This window comes from Cynara cardunculus, assembly GCF_001531365.2.
Source record: "Cynara cardunculus var. scolymus isolate 2C chromosome LG 5, CcrdV1, whole genome shotgun sequence".
In the NCBI taxonomy this organism is placed as follows: Eukaryota; Viridiplantae; Streptophyta; class Magnoliopsida; order Asterales; family Asteraceae; genus Cynara; species Cynara cardunculus.
This window is the reverse complement of record NC_037532.1, coordinates 23,316,357-23,331,050: the sequence shown is the minus strand read 5'-3', so window position 1 is coordinate 23,331,050 and position 14,694 is coordinate 23,316,357. Positions and strand designations below refer to the sequence as shown.

Here is a 14,694-nt window from a genome sequence, read left to right as displayed (position 1 = left end):
CTTTAGGGTTGCTAACACGAGGAGGGCGAGGAGCAGCTCCGAGAATACCTTGGGAGGTTGGAGATGCAGTGCCTCTTGCATTGTAGGGGTAGGTTGCATATGGGCAAGGGGGTAATGCCCAGTTGCTCGCCCAACCAAAAGGCCACACAAAAGGTTGTTGATGTTGCTGATTGTTACGTCCACCATAGCCACGACCGCGACCATGGCCTCGATTTTTGTCGCCACGCCCTCCTCGCTGCTGGTTGTTATAGTGCGGTGGCTGTTGGGCATGTGAGGGGGAGAGGATGTTATTGTGGATGGGAGCAGGGGGCATATTGGAAGATGTAACGAGGGCGGTAGAGGTCCCAACAGGTTCATGTTGGGCAAGACAGGATTCTTCCAAGGCGAGCATGGAGCGTGCTTTGGTGAATGATGGAAGAGGGACCGAATGTTGAATGACCGTAGCAAGCATGCCATATTCACGAGTGAGGCCACCAATGAGATGAAGAACCAGGCGCTCATCGGTCACTGTAACGCCTACATTTTTCAGTTGATCGGAGATGGATTTCAGTTGGTGGCAGAAAGCACAGTATTTGGAAAATTCTCCAATCCTGTGCTGGAAAATTGGTCCTCAAGATGAAGGGCACGAGTGCTTTGGTTGTCCTGGAACAGAGAAACGAGGGCAGTCCAGGCATCCAAGGCCTTATATTTCTCATCTAAGATGGTGACGAGAAGATCAACAGAGATTGTGGCATATATACACTGTAGCACAACCGCATCTAATTGATGCCATAAGGGTGTATCCATAGCCGTGGTTTTGGGAACAGAGGCGTCGATATGGGCAAGGGACGTTATACGCCATGGCAGTCACACGAAAGAGTGTTTTCCAGGAGTTGTATTGATTGTTTGCAAGAGCCACGGAATTAAATTCTTGATGTTAGAAACATGAAGGGCTGGATGAAATTTGACAGAGTTGTGCTCAGAGTGGTGGTCTGAGTTGGGGTCTGTGTTGAGGGTTGTATCATTAGTCATGATGACTAACATGAAAGAAGAACGGAAGCTATGAGGTAGGAGAAAAAAAAACGATCAAAAGGATTTTATGCTCTTGATACCATGTTGGAATTGGTAAAGGGTCCTTGAGGAGTCCATGTATTGCCCTCAAAATATATAGGAAAGAATGAAGGATAAATACAGAAAGTATTAACTAGGATAATTACAAAAGATGCTATCCTAAAATATACATAATTCTAATGGGAGGAGATATACAAGATATTTGCATATCTTGAATATTCTCTATCAGACACTTATTTTGGGATAGAAGGAGTACTAAGATATTCTATACATTTACCATCCCAATAAACTTTTAAATTCTTTTTATATTAAAATAATAGTACATTCAACCCCATGGTGGAAACAATAAAAAAACAATTCTCTCTTAAACAATTAAATTTATGGAGTTCTCCAAATTTGGAGATTTTTATCATTTCTCTCCTACTTTCTCAATTATAAAGAAAGCTTTAGAGAATCCATAGGAGCAAAAAAGTAATCTGAAATCCCTAAAATCTCCATTTTAGAGAATTTGTTACCTTATATTGGAGGGTGCTATTCGAATCTTCTTTCCCCTTCAATTTCTCAGAAAGATGTGAAACTTGTTTTTCCGACTGAGAGTGTAATCCTGTTTTCAGTTCCATTATTCCCTCAAGCTCCTTTATCTTTTCCAACTGGTTTTTATACATCTGATCTTTTCCTCTAACTTTGCTTTCAACATTCTGCAAGCTCTCTTCTAACTTCCTCAACAATTCATCTTTCAAATGCAACTCATGCTTTGCTTTATCAAGCTTCAAAATGATTGATCAACCAAAACAAATCAAATAGCAACTATTTGATACTAAAAATCCAAAGAACATACAGACATGATACCATTTGGTAATTCACTTACCATCGTTTTCAGTTTTTGAAGCTCGTTTGTATCGATTTGCTTTTGTGCAGGACCTAACTCAACCCCTCTGACCCTTGTGGCAAAGTTCAAGGAACTCAAGGTTTCACTCAAATCCTTCTCTGAGGGACTAATTTGCACAAACATTAACGTTTTTGAGTCCCCCCCTGCAAGACTCACAGAATCCAATAACGTTTGAAGGTGCATAAATTCAGATATATCAATAAAGCGTACGAAAATCTGACTTTTACCTAAAGAATCCTGAAGTAAGTGTGTCAACTTAGAGTTCCTGGATATAAGGGAGATGGAACGGTTAATATTTGTGATATGCATATCTTTGTATGAGAAAATCCTCAAACATAACAACAAAACCGGATTTATAGGACGCCAAAAATCTCTAATTATCCTAATAGACTGCTTTATAGGACTTAAGTTTATTGGATCAAACACTTCAGCATCCTATATAAGACTTGTACAATAGTTTACATGACGTTTTTGGTCGTCTTAACAAGATTTTTAGGACACTTTTAAAACAAGTGTCATATTAATTCTTTACTATCTGAAAAAGTGTCTTATAAAAGCAAGTGTCCTATAAAAACATGTATGCATAGAACGCTTCTTATAAAAAAGTTAATAGAGCTCTTTATTTCAAAAGTATCCTAAAAGACTCGTCAAGATGTCCCAAAGCATCGTAAACTTATCGTAACACTTTTACATAGGACACACAATTATTTGGTCCTATAAACTTAAATCTTATAAAACAGTCCTTTAAGATCTTAACACGTTTTTGGCATCCTATCAACCCGATTTTGTTGTAGTAAAAGAAACCAACCTATACGGGATATGATTGCTCTTATTTGCTAAGGCAGATATAACGTCTCCAAGAGCAGAAAGGGATCGATTGATGTTTCGAGCCTCCTTGAGCCTATCACCTTGAGCATCCGTCTTTGCAAGCCTTTCGCTACCAGCCAAATCCACGAGCCATAGCTTGCTCTTGGTACACTCACCGTTCAACAAGTTATTTGCTCTTACCATAATACAAAGCATGCTAAAAGCACAAACTAAAGTCTAAATTAATAAACCATTAGAAGAGAAGCATATAGACAAATTACACTAGATTCTTCTTTACCAGTGAGAACGGCTGCTATGTTCGTTCACATTGTTAGATCCAACAACTCTAGCACTGCTCCCAGCTTGCAGAACATCCCAGACTTCCTTTATGTTTTCCACTTTGGCTTCTATCAGCCCAGGAATGTGATGAAACCCTTCAGAAGCTTGCTTTATTTCCAACCTGAGTTTCCAAAAAAGTAACGAAATAAGAACTCCATGTGTTGGAGTTCCAGATCAGCCAGGCACGGACCGTAAGACCTGTATATATGTAGGAATCCTTTTTTTTGTTAACCGTGAGTTTCCGGGCCAGCTTCCACACACCTCAACTAATCCCAGGGGCAAGAAAATCCCCAGTGGCCTACAGGACTCAAACTGGTGGCCTATGAGAAGAAACCCCAAAGGCCCAAGCTTTATTGCAAGTTCAGCTAACAAGGTTATATGAAGGGATCTTCCCTCTATCTATAAGGGGTTATTTAGCGAAATGACCTCCTAATAAGTGTTTTCTAAATCCACGACCTTCTAACAGGTTTCTAGGCAATCTTGTCTATGGAAGTGATATTATTTTGTTAAAGCCATGACATTCTCAAACCTGTTAGATGGTCACGGATTTCATAAAAACCTGACAAATGGTCATTCAACCAAAGGCCTCTTCTACAGTTATTCAGAGAGAGATTCAAAGAGGTTCTGCATATCATTACAGGACGCACTTGACCGAAGAAGCTAATTAGGCTAGTTTATGTTTGCATGTGCACACACAAAAGAAAGAAAAAAGATAGCCATTACTTCTTTGAAGTTGCAGATGGTGCTGCGAGAAGATCCCTTATTTGTTCATTATAGACTTCAAGCACACTAACTGATATGTTGTAGGTAAAAGTGTCACTCCTTCCCTTAGAAACTTTGAACAACTCTGCAAGTGTTCTGTAATTGACTCCTCGATTTCCCACAGTACCCTCCATTGTGAACGTCTTTCCTGTTCCTGTTTGTCCATATGCGAATATGCATACATTGTACCCGTCTAAAACGGATGTAACAAGTGGTGAAGCTTGCGCAAAAACATCATCTGTTTAAGGTTAAGAAAGCAAGGTTTTGTAATGATGTAAATGAAGGATCCATGTTTTGACATAATTACTTAGTTTAGTAAAAGAACCTTGGTTATCTTTTGGTGTGAAAACACTATCAAATTTGAAGGTCTTTTTGGTGGAACCATTGCTTAAAACTCCAAGTACTCCATCCAAAGCGGCACCAAAGTCTACAACCGTTGAACACCCTGACGCAGCTTCTGTCTTGTTTAGTGGACGGCACCGGCAAAAAACTCTTATATTTCCTGATGACAGAAGAATTTTAAATATCATTATGCAATTAGTCGTATGGTATTTTGTAGGGAGAAGTCTGAAAAAACCCAACGAACTTCTATAGAAGAATTCTAATTTTTATGAAAGGTCTTTTGATGAGTTCCCATACATAATGCTTTGCGGTCCACCATAAATATTTAGGTCTTCTTTTTACTTTAAAAGCCATTTTTACCACCATAGCCGATTACCGGTCATTTTTTTTTATGGTTAGAAGGACCATTTTGTTCGATTTTAGTAAGTGTAGGGATTTATTTTGTACAAAAAAATACTCCAAGAACTTAATAACTCAAAATATGAAATTCGTTGGGGGGTTTTTTCAGACTTTTCACTTTTTTTAAAAACCATTTTCATCACCATAGCAAATTACCAGTAACTTTTTAGGATTAGAAGGACCATTTTGTTCCATTTCAGTAAATGCGGGGATTTATTTGTTCAAAAGAAATGTCCATGCCCTTAATTGATGAAAATATGGAAGACTGTAGGGTTTTTTCAGACTTTTTCCTATTTGTCTACTATAGTATTATAAGTTGAGAAATTTCTTCAATATGTTAGTCTTTATGGAAACAACTGCTCTGCTCATTTGGGCAGAGGACACGTCTACGTACACGATACATCCCACCTCCCTCATACACTGCTTTCGGGTGAAAAATATCAGATTCATTTGGTTTCTTCAATAGGATACTAAAGGATAAAGTTAGCATACCTTTTGCATCCTCAACTTGATTATGAAGCTTCCTTCGTTTTGCCTGTTCTTCATTGTACTTGACTTTAAGATCCTCACACTGTGCAACTACAATATGATAACATATTAACTAAAAGCAAGAAAGGAGTGGATGAGCATAAGCCGCATAATCAAAACCTACCCAATTCCTGAACTGCAGAAACCATATGATTTAGATCAGGAACTGAGTCAACACATTCGTGTGCTTCGCGAGACAGCTTGGAATGGTCTTGCTTCAACTCCTAAATAGTAAATCATTGTAAAGATTTTATTATACAAACTTTACTGAGATAAAAAAAACTAGTTTTAATGATAAGTTCTATAAAGGTAGTTAAATTACAGTTATTCTATTTGATAACTCCTGGACTGCCGCTGCCCAAATCTTCTTATCGTGCTCATACCTACTAGATATATCCCTCAGCTGTTCAGATTGCTTTTCCATGATTTGGTCTGATTGGAAACAAGGTAAATAAGAAAATCAAAACAACTGAAGGAAGGTTCAGAGATGGTGTCTAAAAGATGTTTAAACCAAACAAGCCCTGTATATCCCACCCGAAGGTAAGATGTACACAGACTTAACCTCCACCATAAAGAGTAGAGCGGCGGGTTTCATGAAAACCTCCATCTTGTGCACGGTGTACAAAAAAAGGATAAAGATACTTCAAAAGATTTGCAGAAAAAGAACATAAGAATAAATTTGAAAAAAGAAGAACTTGAAAACAAGAAAAGGCAGTGTTAGGATTTGAAAAACGAGTTTTCGATCAGATCTTACCAAAAGAGCACGACTCAAAGAACTTATTGTCGACTTCCATCCGAACTTTCTCCAACTGCTCGTTTGCAGCAGTCAAAGCCATCCAAGCCTGATAACATTCTTCAGTCTTGCTTCGGCACTGGCTAGTCAACTCCTCTATCGTCTTCTCATACTTTTCTGCTGATTCCTTTCGCATTCTTTTTCTCTGTGATATACAGTAAGTAACGAAATATCATGCATTATTCAGCAACAATAAAGCATTAATAAACTAAAACAAGCCAACCCAGTATATCCCACTCAAAAGTAGTGTCTGGAAGGGGTAGGATGTACGCAGACCTTACCTCAACCACTAGGATCATGAGGCTATTTCAATGAAGACCCCCGGCTTGTGCACGACTCAAAGGTGTGTGCAACAGGTAATCAGGAAATATAACAGGTAGAATAACGATTCAAACATTTATAAGAACCATAACTATTCAACTTAGGATGCATTGTACCTGAACAGAAGGGACCTCTATCTCAGTGGCACAGTTTTGGCATCTTAGAAATTCATGTTTCACATCAGATTCTGGAAGTAAATCAACATAAGAAAAAGACCCATGTCAAGATTTGCTGGTTACAGTTATAATTATTATTGAAAAGAGAAACTTTAGCTACCAGACAGTTTAGATGCTCTTCTTATGCAGATACCACTAACCAGCGGGCTACCAATCATCCCTTCGAATCGAATTATGATAGCCTCTGTGTTCTTAACAGAGACTCTTAAGTCAACCAATTGCAACGGTTTATTAGCACCAACCACAGAGAAGATGTCAAAATCTGAGAGAACCTGTTAAACCATGGAAGTTATAAGCATTATTTTCTATTAACTTAGTGAAATTTCAATATGAAGTGTTAGAGTATTACATCGACCAGACTTGGACCATTTATCTTCTATATATGTTGGAACCTCCCTTTTCTCCTCAAGGACTCTTGAGGAGAGTAAAAATGGCAGTTCCACATATTCTCACATGGTACCAAAGTCAAGGTCTACCACTCTAGGGACTCAACGCTTTGGGGCGATCTATACTCGGCTAGCCCCCTCACCGTCTAGCCTCTCTTGACAGTACCACATCAACTAGACTTGGACCATTTCTCTTCTATATATATTGGAACCTCCCTTCCTCAAGAGCTCTTTTGGAGAGTAAATCTAGTGGTTCCACATATTATCACATAAAGATAGAAAAGAAAGGAAAAGAAAAGAAACAGCAATGAACTTGCCTTCTCTTCCTGCAAGAATACATTAAACACTCTCATCCCTTTCGGACCAAATGTATTTATCATCTCAACAAAATGAAGGTCAATACAATAACAGCCCTCCGGCAGATTAGTGAATTGATAATGGAAGTTCCCTAGTCTTGCTGTGTGATAAATGAAAGAGAAATCGCCACCCTCAGTCATACACTCGTCTGTTTGAAATATATCTCCTCCTTCAAAGAACTTATCAGCCTCAAACTTCATATTTGGATCTGATTCGACCATGGTTTCTGCTCCAGCGTTTATGAACATCACAACTTCTGGTAGAAAAGAAACAAAAGAAACAATTATGTAACTTTTCGCTGAATAAAATAAATCCACTACACAGATTAGAATTTTTGAACATCCTCATCAAAACCCATGAACAGATAAGCACAAAACCAAAAACTAAGATATCAAATGAGCAAAAGATAAAAGAAGATCCAAACAAAGTAATTTTCTTAGCAGCATTGTTGGTTCTTTCAGTGGCCTAACATGAAAGATACTATGCCATAATTTGCTTTCCAGCTTGTGGTTACTAATTCCAGTATTCTATATCAAGATTACATCTCTAATAGCCTCATATATGAACCCCATTAACAGGATAACCCCTTTTAATTCAAACAATAGCAATATAAGCAAGTTTTTGCATTGTTTTACCTACATACATCTTCATGGAGAAAATCCTTTTAGAACAAGTAAACATCAAAATGAGGAGCTTATGGAACAGAACTTTCCCAATGAGCTTGTTCCCGTTAAGGGTTAAGTTGAAATGAATAAAATTCAGCATAACTGATGCTAAATTTAGTGGAACTTTGACTAATTTTTTAGAACTTTGCAACAAATACTGTAGGTATAAAACTGCAGAAGGTTAATCAACACCGAGAGAGTACCAAAGATAACTTCTGAATACACGTAAAGCCTATATATAAAAGGAGCTTCACCTCGAAACAGCCATAAAAACTTGTTTTCTGAAATTTTTGACCTAAAGCAAGCACATGTAGAGCGCAAAATTCAAACGTATACCCATCCGTGAACTAAAAATTAGCCAAAATACCAACCTGTACAGTCCGATCTCATAAACCCATTTGGAATTAGCCTGCAACTCGAATCACAAACCATATGATCGAAGGATGATTCGTCATCTTCGTCCATTGAAGACATCCCACTCAGATTTTTTCCCCAATCAAAATCAACATCAGGCGAGAACTGGTCAGCAACAATTTCTGTTCCCCTGGTTCCTCTATCTCCTTCCATTGCGTAATCATCCTGTTGATTCAAGGGTTTATCCCAAACAAAATCACAACTAGCACATGATTTAGGCGTCGGGTTTTCCTCAATTTCTAAAGCTGAACTATTTTCCATGGCCGAAGGTTTGTCACTTCTATCGAAAACCTCGGACACGGAAGATTCAGAGATTTGGGTTACTTGGTCTCCGTTGAAAGCTTCAGACATCATCGTTTCACCTTGCATGCAAGTTAGGAATTTGTTTACATGGGTCAATTATCTATTTACCTAAGAACATTTCGGTTTGAGATTTTAGGAATTTGAATTTTTGGGGGTGGGAATTTCATTTTGCTTCCTCTAAAAGCATGTCCACTTTTAGCCCTCAATGTTCATCAAAGGTTCAAAATTACCCCCTTTTCAAAAATTTAGTTTTTTACCTTGCCTCCATTTTTCATTGTGCTTTAACATTCTATTTTGTTCCTATGGCTAAATGTGGAATTTGCTATTATCTTCATAATTAGCCTTGAGTAGTCATATTCATAGGTTTGTGGTTGTGTTTTAGGCTTTTGCTTAGGCACACTGGTGTGTTAAAGTCGTGAAATCTTGACATGATTCACATTATATGTCTACTTTACTGTATGACCCACTTCCATCCGTCGAAAAAGTGTTTATCATGCTTCATACCATTGGTTATCCAATGGAGAAGGTCAAGCTTGGAATGATATAGAGAAGGAAACTACCCTTACACGGAACTATTTGATGGATGTCATCATCCAATGTATCTCGAGTATTGGCGTTAGTGCAAGTCGAAGATTGTTAGTGTGTGCCCAACAACCTACTTCGGGGGATTGTATTTTGAGTTATGGTTTATATTTCATAAAAGGAATTGTCGATTATTTGTTTATCATTTATGTGTGTTTTTCTTATAAATAGGATAATAACCAAATAATGTAATATTCTAAAATGTTCCTAGGTCAAGTGTTAATTTGGACCTCTTTTTTAGCACCTTAATGACTATAGTATGCAGTGTGTTATGTATAGAGATACATGATCCACATACGAGTATAAAAGATAGAGATCTATTGTCTTGACCTATAGTGGGAAACATAACATCTGATGTCTCACAAGTTTCTCATGGATGTTTCTCACGTGGCCATTGCACTTTTGATCATTGGACTTGAGATTATGAAAAGTATTATGTGTAAATGATGTCGAGTGATGCATGATTTTAACTATTATGTAATTGAGAGAGCTTACAATAGGGATATCATATATCGCATGGAAAGGACTAGTATGAGTCGTTAAGGATTTGTCCCTCATGTATGTAAGGAGTGATGTCCTTGGGCCCGATGAACGATATTGATGAAATACATGCATGTACAAAGATTTAATACATATTATATTGCTATGTGAATATTTTTCAGTATATTCTCGAATCACATAAGTAAAGACTCGACTTAATGAGTATGGTATTATCATGCCTTGTGTTCAATATGGATATTTGAGACAAAAGGACATGACGTATGCACTAATAATGATCATAAAATTGATGATTGGTAGAATGGATCAATTTTTTTCACTTGTAAAATGATGATGTATTGCTAGATACCACTCATTGTTTATGACCATGAATCATATTTATGGTCGTTAGCAATGTGGCAATAACCTAAGAGGTCGCACGCAAAGAGTAAGTAAATGTTTAATTATGACATTAATCAAATAGAGGACTCGACCCACGAGCTTTTAAAATTTGTTGGATGGGCTTTAAAGTTCTCAAGGAAGAATCATGGTTGAAATAAAACATTAAACCTTGATTAGGGATTAATGAGAATTTTTGCTCCCTTGTTTTTTCCTAGTTGTCACCTACTTCTCTTTGTCCCCTAGATCTTGATGTTCAATAGCAATTAAGAACACTAAGTATTACTCCTTGTACAACAAGCACTCTCAGACACGTGAAGGTTGTTGAGCTAAAGAATTTTTGGTGGTAATTCTTGTTAGTGTTTATGTCCAAAAGTTAATCATTCAATGTATTTATTTTTGGACATTTTTTCGTAAAGTTATTTATAAAAGACATTGCCCATTATTGTTTTATTTATACTTTGTATTTAACAATAACGGACCTTAGAGCATTAGATATTCTAAAATGTCCCTAGACCTTGTTTTGATGGTCAACACAACAACTAAAAAGACTAGCTTATGTGGGGATTCGTATGGGATTACATAGTCCACAAAAGAACACTAAAGATGTAGATCTTAAAGTACTGGTGTGTGACTAACAGTGAGAAACATTGCATTGGATGTCATATGAGTATCATGAATGTATTCACATGTGATCATAGTTTATGGAGTCTTTAGACTTGAGATCATGAAGACGGTTGTGTGTGTGTGACACATTTTGATAGATGATTCAACCATACTGTTCATGCATGGAAGAGCTGTTGGATATGTCATATATCACATGAGCAGGGCTATCATTTATCAATATATGATTTGTCTCTCTCATATGATAAGAGTAATGTCATTGGGTGTAACACCCTATCCCATATTTGCATGAAACACATATATTTCATATAACATGAAATATAATTAATACACACTGGTCCTAAATATACACCTTATTACTAGCAAAAGTAACTACAATTTTTTTCTCACAAAGTACCTGACTTGAATAATACAACTTCACAAGTTCATGTATAAATTCAACTTTCACAAAATTCACTTTCATCATATACACAGATGTAAAGTTATTATACTTCAATTTACATCTTCCCTTCTCTTTACTTACCGGAGGTGCCTGGCCTGTAATGCATATTTTTTAAAACAAAATGAGGGTTAGATGATGTATATTGAGAATTGAATATAAAGTGTACTCATTTTATAGTTTTTAGCTAGTTTATTTTTCTTTTATCCCAATCTTGGGTCATTTTTTATTCAATTTTTCCCCTTTATCAATTATGGAGATAAAAATGTGATTTACTTGTCTTTTACACCATTAGAAGTCTAATATGAAAAAAAATGCAGGATTGTTTGTTGCTATAGCATTCATGTAGCAGGGATCTGATGGTTTTCGGCTTTTTAAAGGGCTTATTGAGCTAGGCTAGGCTACTGAATACTTTTTATTTCTAGAAGTCCATGAACTGAAGACTTTTTTAAGAGATTCAAGGCTGCTAAACTCTTGTTAGGATTATGTCACAATTTAGTTACTTTAGTTGTAGTTTGTATTAACTTTTGATGACTTTGTCCACAAGATTATCTTTTTGTCTGTTTGTGCCCTATTTTTGTATAAATGGGGAGGTTGGGTCTGTGTATTTCCATCATCAAAATCAGTTCTAAAAATGATCTTTCTCTAGAATTTGAAGCAATTTTAATATTAAGTCTCGTAATTACTTTCAAATTTGTTCTTTACTTTCCGTCATTTACTTTACGCTCTTTACATTAAGTCATTTACGTTCCGTAATTTATTTTGTCTTTACTTTCCATTATTTACTTTTCTTGTCATTTACTTTCCGCAATGAGTAGCTAATTCCATAGCTTGGGTGTGAGACAAAGGGTGAGATTTTAAACCGAAGGAAAGTAGACTTTGTTTTGCAATAACAACGTTCCTCTATTTCATTCAAGTTTTATAAGAACTAATGACACTTCTAGACAAGTTGATCACTTTGAAAGTGTTAAAGTGTCTTGGTCTTAAAGATAAGTCATTGAATGCATGTCAACTTGAATGATATGAGAGGTAGACTTGAGAAAGTTGCCAACAAGGAGACTTGTCATTTATATCTTTCAAACAAATTAATTCTCGACAAGTTGGTCACTTGTTAAAGTGTTGTAATATTCGGGTTACAAGTTTTGATTTGAGATTTTGGAATATATATATATATATATGTGTGTGTGTGTGTGTGTGTGTGTGTGTGTGTGTGTGTGTGAGGATTAGTGTGTATGAGGATGTCATAGCCGACTTTTTGTAAAAAAGGCGGTTATGGCACTTGCAATAAATAGCAAGTGCCTTTGAAAAAGAAAAGGTTCTTTTTGGCTCATTTTAGAAGAAAGTCTGGGTGAAAAGAGTGTAAGAAGTTGCTGATAGTAGAAGGCAATTCGAATCAAGGTGAGCGCATTCTGTTTTGAGTATAAATTGTTGGTATTCAATTCATTGCTATTAGAACTGCCTTATTTTGAATCATATTAAATGTTGCACGGATTACACCTTAAATCGGACAAAGGATAACCGGATTTCATCTAAACCGGCCAAGAGTTGTCTGGATTCAACCTTAAACCGGACAAGAGGCATGCAAATTTTTCTTAAACCGCTTGAGTATCGACTGGATTTCATTTAAACCAGCCAAGGGATGTCCGGATATGTCTAAATCGCTCAAGATTTGTTGTCCGGATTCCAAGTCTGGTCGACTGTCCGAATTATCATATTTTTGGTTCTAAGTTTTTGTCCGGATTCCATATCCGGACAATGATGACCGAATTCCCTATCTGGTTGAATTTTGGTTAAGTTTTATTATCAGAGAGATGTAATGGCGGTGTAACCGCGAGAGAGATGAAATAGCGGTGTAACCGCGAGAGAGATGTAATAAATAATTATATATGTACAGGTTTGATTCTAAACTAATAGTTTGGAATGTAAGTTATTGGTATGAGATTTGTACACTCACTAGACCTTTTGGTCTAATGCTCAGTTGTTGGACTAACCTGTTTTGCAGGTCATCATACAACGCAAGACAAAGGAAATGGAAAAGTTTAAACGATGAAATTTAGTTACTCATAAATGTATGTTAGAAAGTTTTTGTTAGCCTATGTTTTGTAACAATATCACATTTTGTGTGTTATATGTATAATCATGTGGATTATCTGTTAGTGGAAATTGTGGGTTGTTACAGTTGGTATCAGAGCCTTAGTTTAAGGGATCTAGGTATTTGCGAAATACTTAGACTTAAACTAGAAGTGCGGAAGTTATAATAATAGGTTTCACTGGGTCTATGAACATGGGAATATGTTATAGCTGAACATATTATGAGAAAGATAGATTATATATGGTTGATATAATCTGAGTTATGAATAGATTTGAGGATGAATGTGTTATTATGTTWTGATTATGAGAATAATCATGTGTGTGTTTAAATGTGACAGAAAAAGTTATACACTGAGAAATGAGAGATAATCCCAATCAATCAAAAAGGACCTCTACTGGTTATGGAAGAGGTCAGGGAAGAAGAAATGTGACTTAAGGGGAAGACCTGGAAAATGTGATGATGATAGAAACACGAAGTCGCAGTAGGGGCCGAGGAAGAGGTAGATGTGCTAGACAAGAAACTCATGGGAAACAGGAATTGTCGGCCCAATAAAGTTCAATGTCTGGCCGTGGTAGAGGAAGAGCAAGGGGTGGACACAATGTTCCAGACCCTGGATTTATTACTTAGGAAATGATGGCAGCTGAATTAGAAAAATTTCAAGAGAGTTTGGTAAATTTTTTGGGACGTTCGGTTCCAAATCATCCAGAAATTTTAAGGGAACCTGAGCAGCAGGAAGAAGCCGGAGMTAGTACCCCGGTAACTGGTACATCTGTACCTCTTACTTCGTCCTCAGTACAGAAAGGAGGAGATATCAAGATGTTTCTTGCCTGTAAACCTCCCAAGTTTTCTGGTGAACATGATCATGTTAAAGCTATGTGTTGGCTTAACGAGATAGAACTGAGTCTGCAAATTAGTAAAAGTGCAGAAGAGGACAAAGTCATGTTTGCTGTATCTCGTCTGAAATCAAGTGCTTTGTACTGGTGGAAAGTTCTGTCAAGTTCAGATCCGAACATTTTGAAGACCATGTTGTGGGAAGAATTTGTGGTTAAGTTTAAAATGCAGTATTGTCCTAAAGCTGCAGTACGAAAGTTGGAAGATGATTTCATTCCCCTTGAGAAAGAAAACATGTCAGTCCGCCAGTATACAGAAGTTTTCATGGAACAATCTCGGTTTGCTGAAGCCTATATTATATCTTAAAACAGTAAGGTGAGAAAGTATATTTGGGGTTTGGAGGCGAATCTTCGGAAATATGTGATATCCAGGAATTCGACAACATTTCAGGCGGTAGTTGATGCTGCTGAAATACTGAAACAAGACATTAACCGGCAACCACAAGAAAAGGTTGGAGAGAAAAGAAAGGGGGAAGCTACAATGACCGATTTCCATAGACCAAGGTTTATGGAAAATTTGAATCGACCCTCTCAAGGTTTGCTGATAGGGCGTGTACCCGATGTCATAAAATACATCAGGGAAATTGCAATACAGAATCTCGAGTATATTTTAAATGTCAGGAACCAAGATATATAGCTCGAGACTGTCGGATGACGCGA

The 14,694-nt window shown here is 36.9% G+C and overlaps 1 protein-coding gene across 1 annotated transcript in view; it reads right to left on the bottom strand.

Annotated features, from left to right (window-relative positions):
* LOC112512713 (kinesin-like protein KIN-14R) overlaps nt 1-8,555 on the bottom strand; it is a 30,294-nt gene extending 21,739 nt beyond the window's left edge. Inside the window, exons 1-15 of the mRNA XM_025118821.1 lie at nt 8,186-8,555; nt 7,110-7,405; nt 6,507-6,678; nt 6,347-6,417; nt 5,871-6,054; nt 5,439-5,548; nt 5,241-5,340; nt 5,081-5,167; nt 4,173-4,349; nt 3,809-4,085; nt 3,045-3,206; nt 2,748-2,963; nt 2,167-2,204; nt 1,919-2,082; nt 1,566-1,817 (exon numbers count right to left, since the gene is read on the bottom strand). Coding sequence (XP_024974589.1) covers nt 1,566-1,817; nt 1,919-2,082; nt 2,167-2,204; nt 2,748-2,963; nt 3,045-3,206; nt 3,809-4,085; nt 4,173-4,349; nt 5,081-5,167; nt 5,241-5,340; nt 5,439-5,548; nt 5,871-6,054; nt 6,347-6,417; nt 6,507-6,678; nt 7,110-7,405; nt 8,186-8,489 — 2,610 coding nt within the window. The 5' untranslated portion in view covers nt 8,490-8,555. The remainder of the gene's footprint in view (nt 1-1,565; nt 1,818-1,918; nt 2,083-2,166; nt 2,205-2,747; nt 2,964-3,044; nt 3,207-3,808; nt 4,086-4,172; nt 4,350-5,080; nt 5,168-5,240; nt 5,341-5,438; nt 5,549-5,870; nt 6,055-6,346; nt 6,418-6,506; nt 6,679-7,109; nt 7,406-8,185) is intronic.
* Between the last annotated feature and the right edge of the window lie 6,139 nt (nt 8,556-14,694).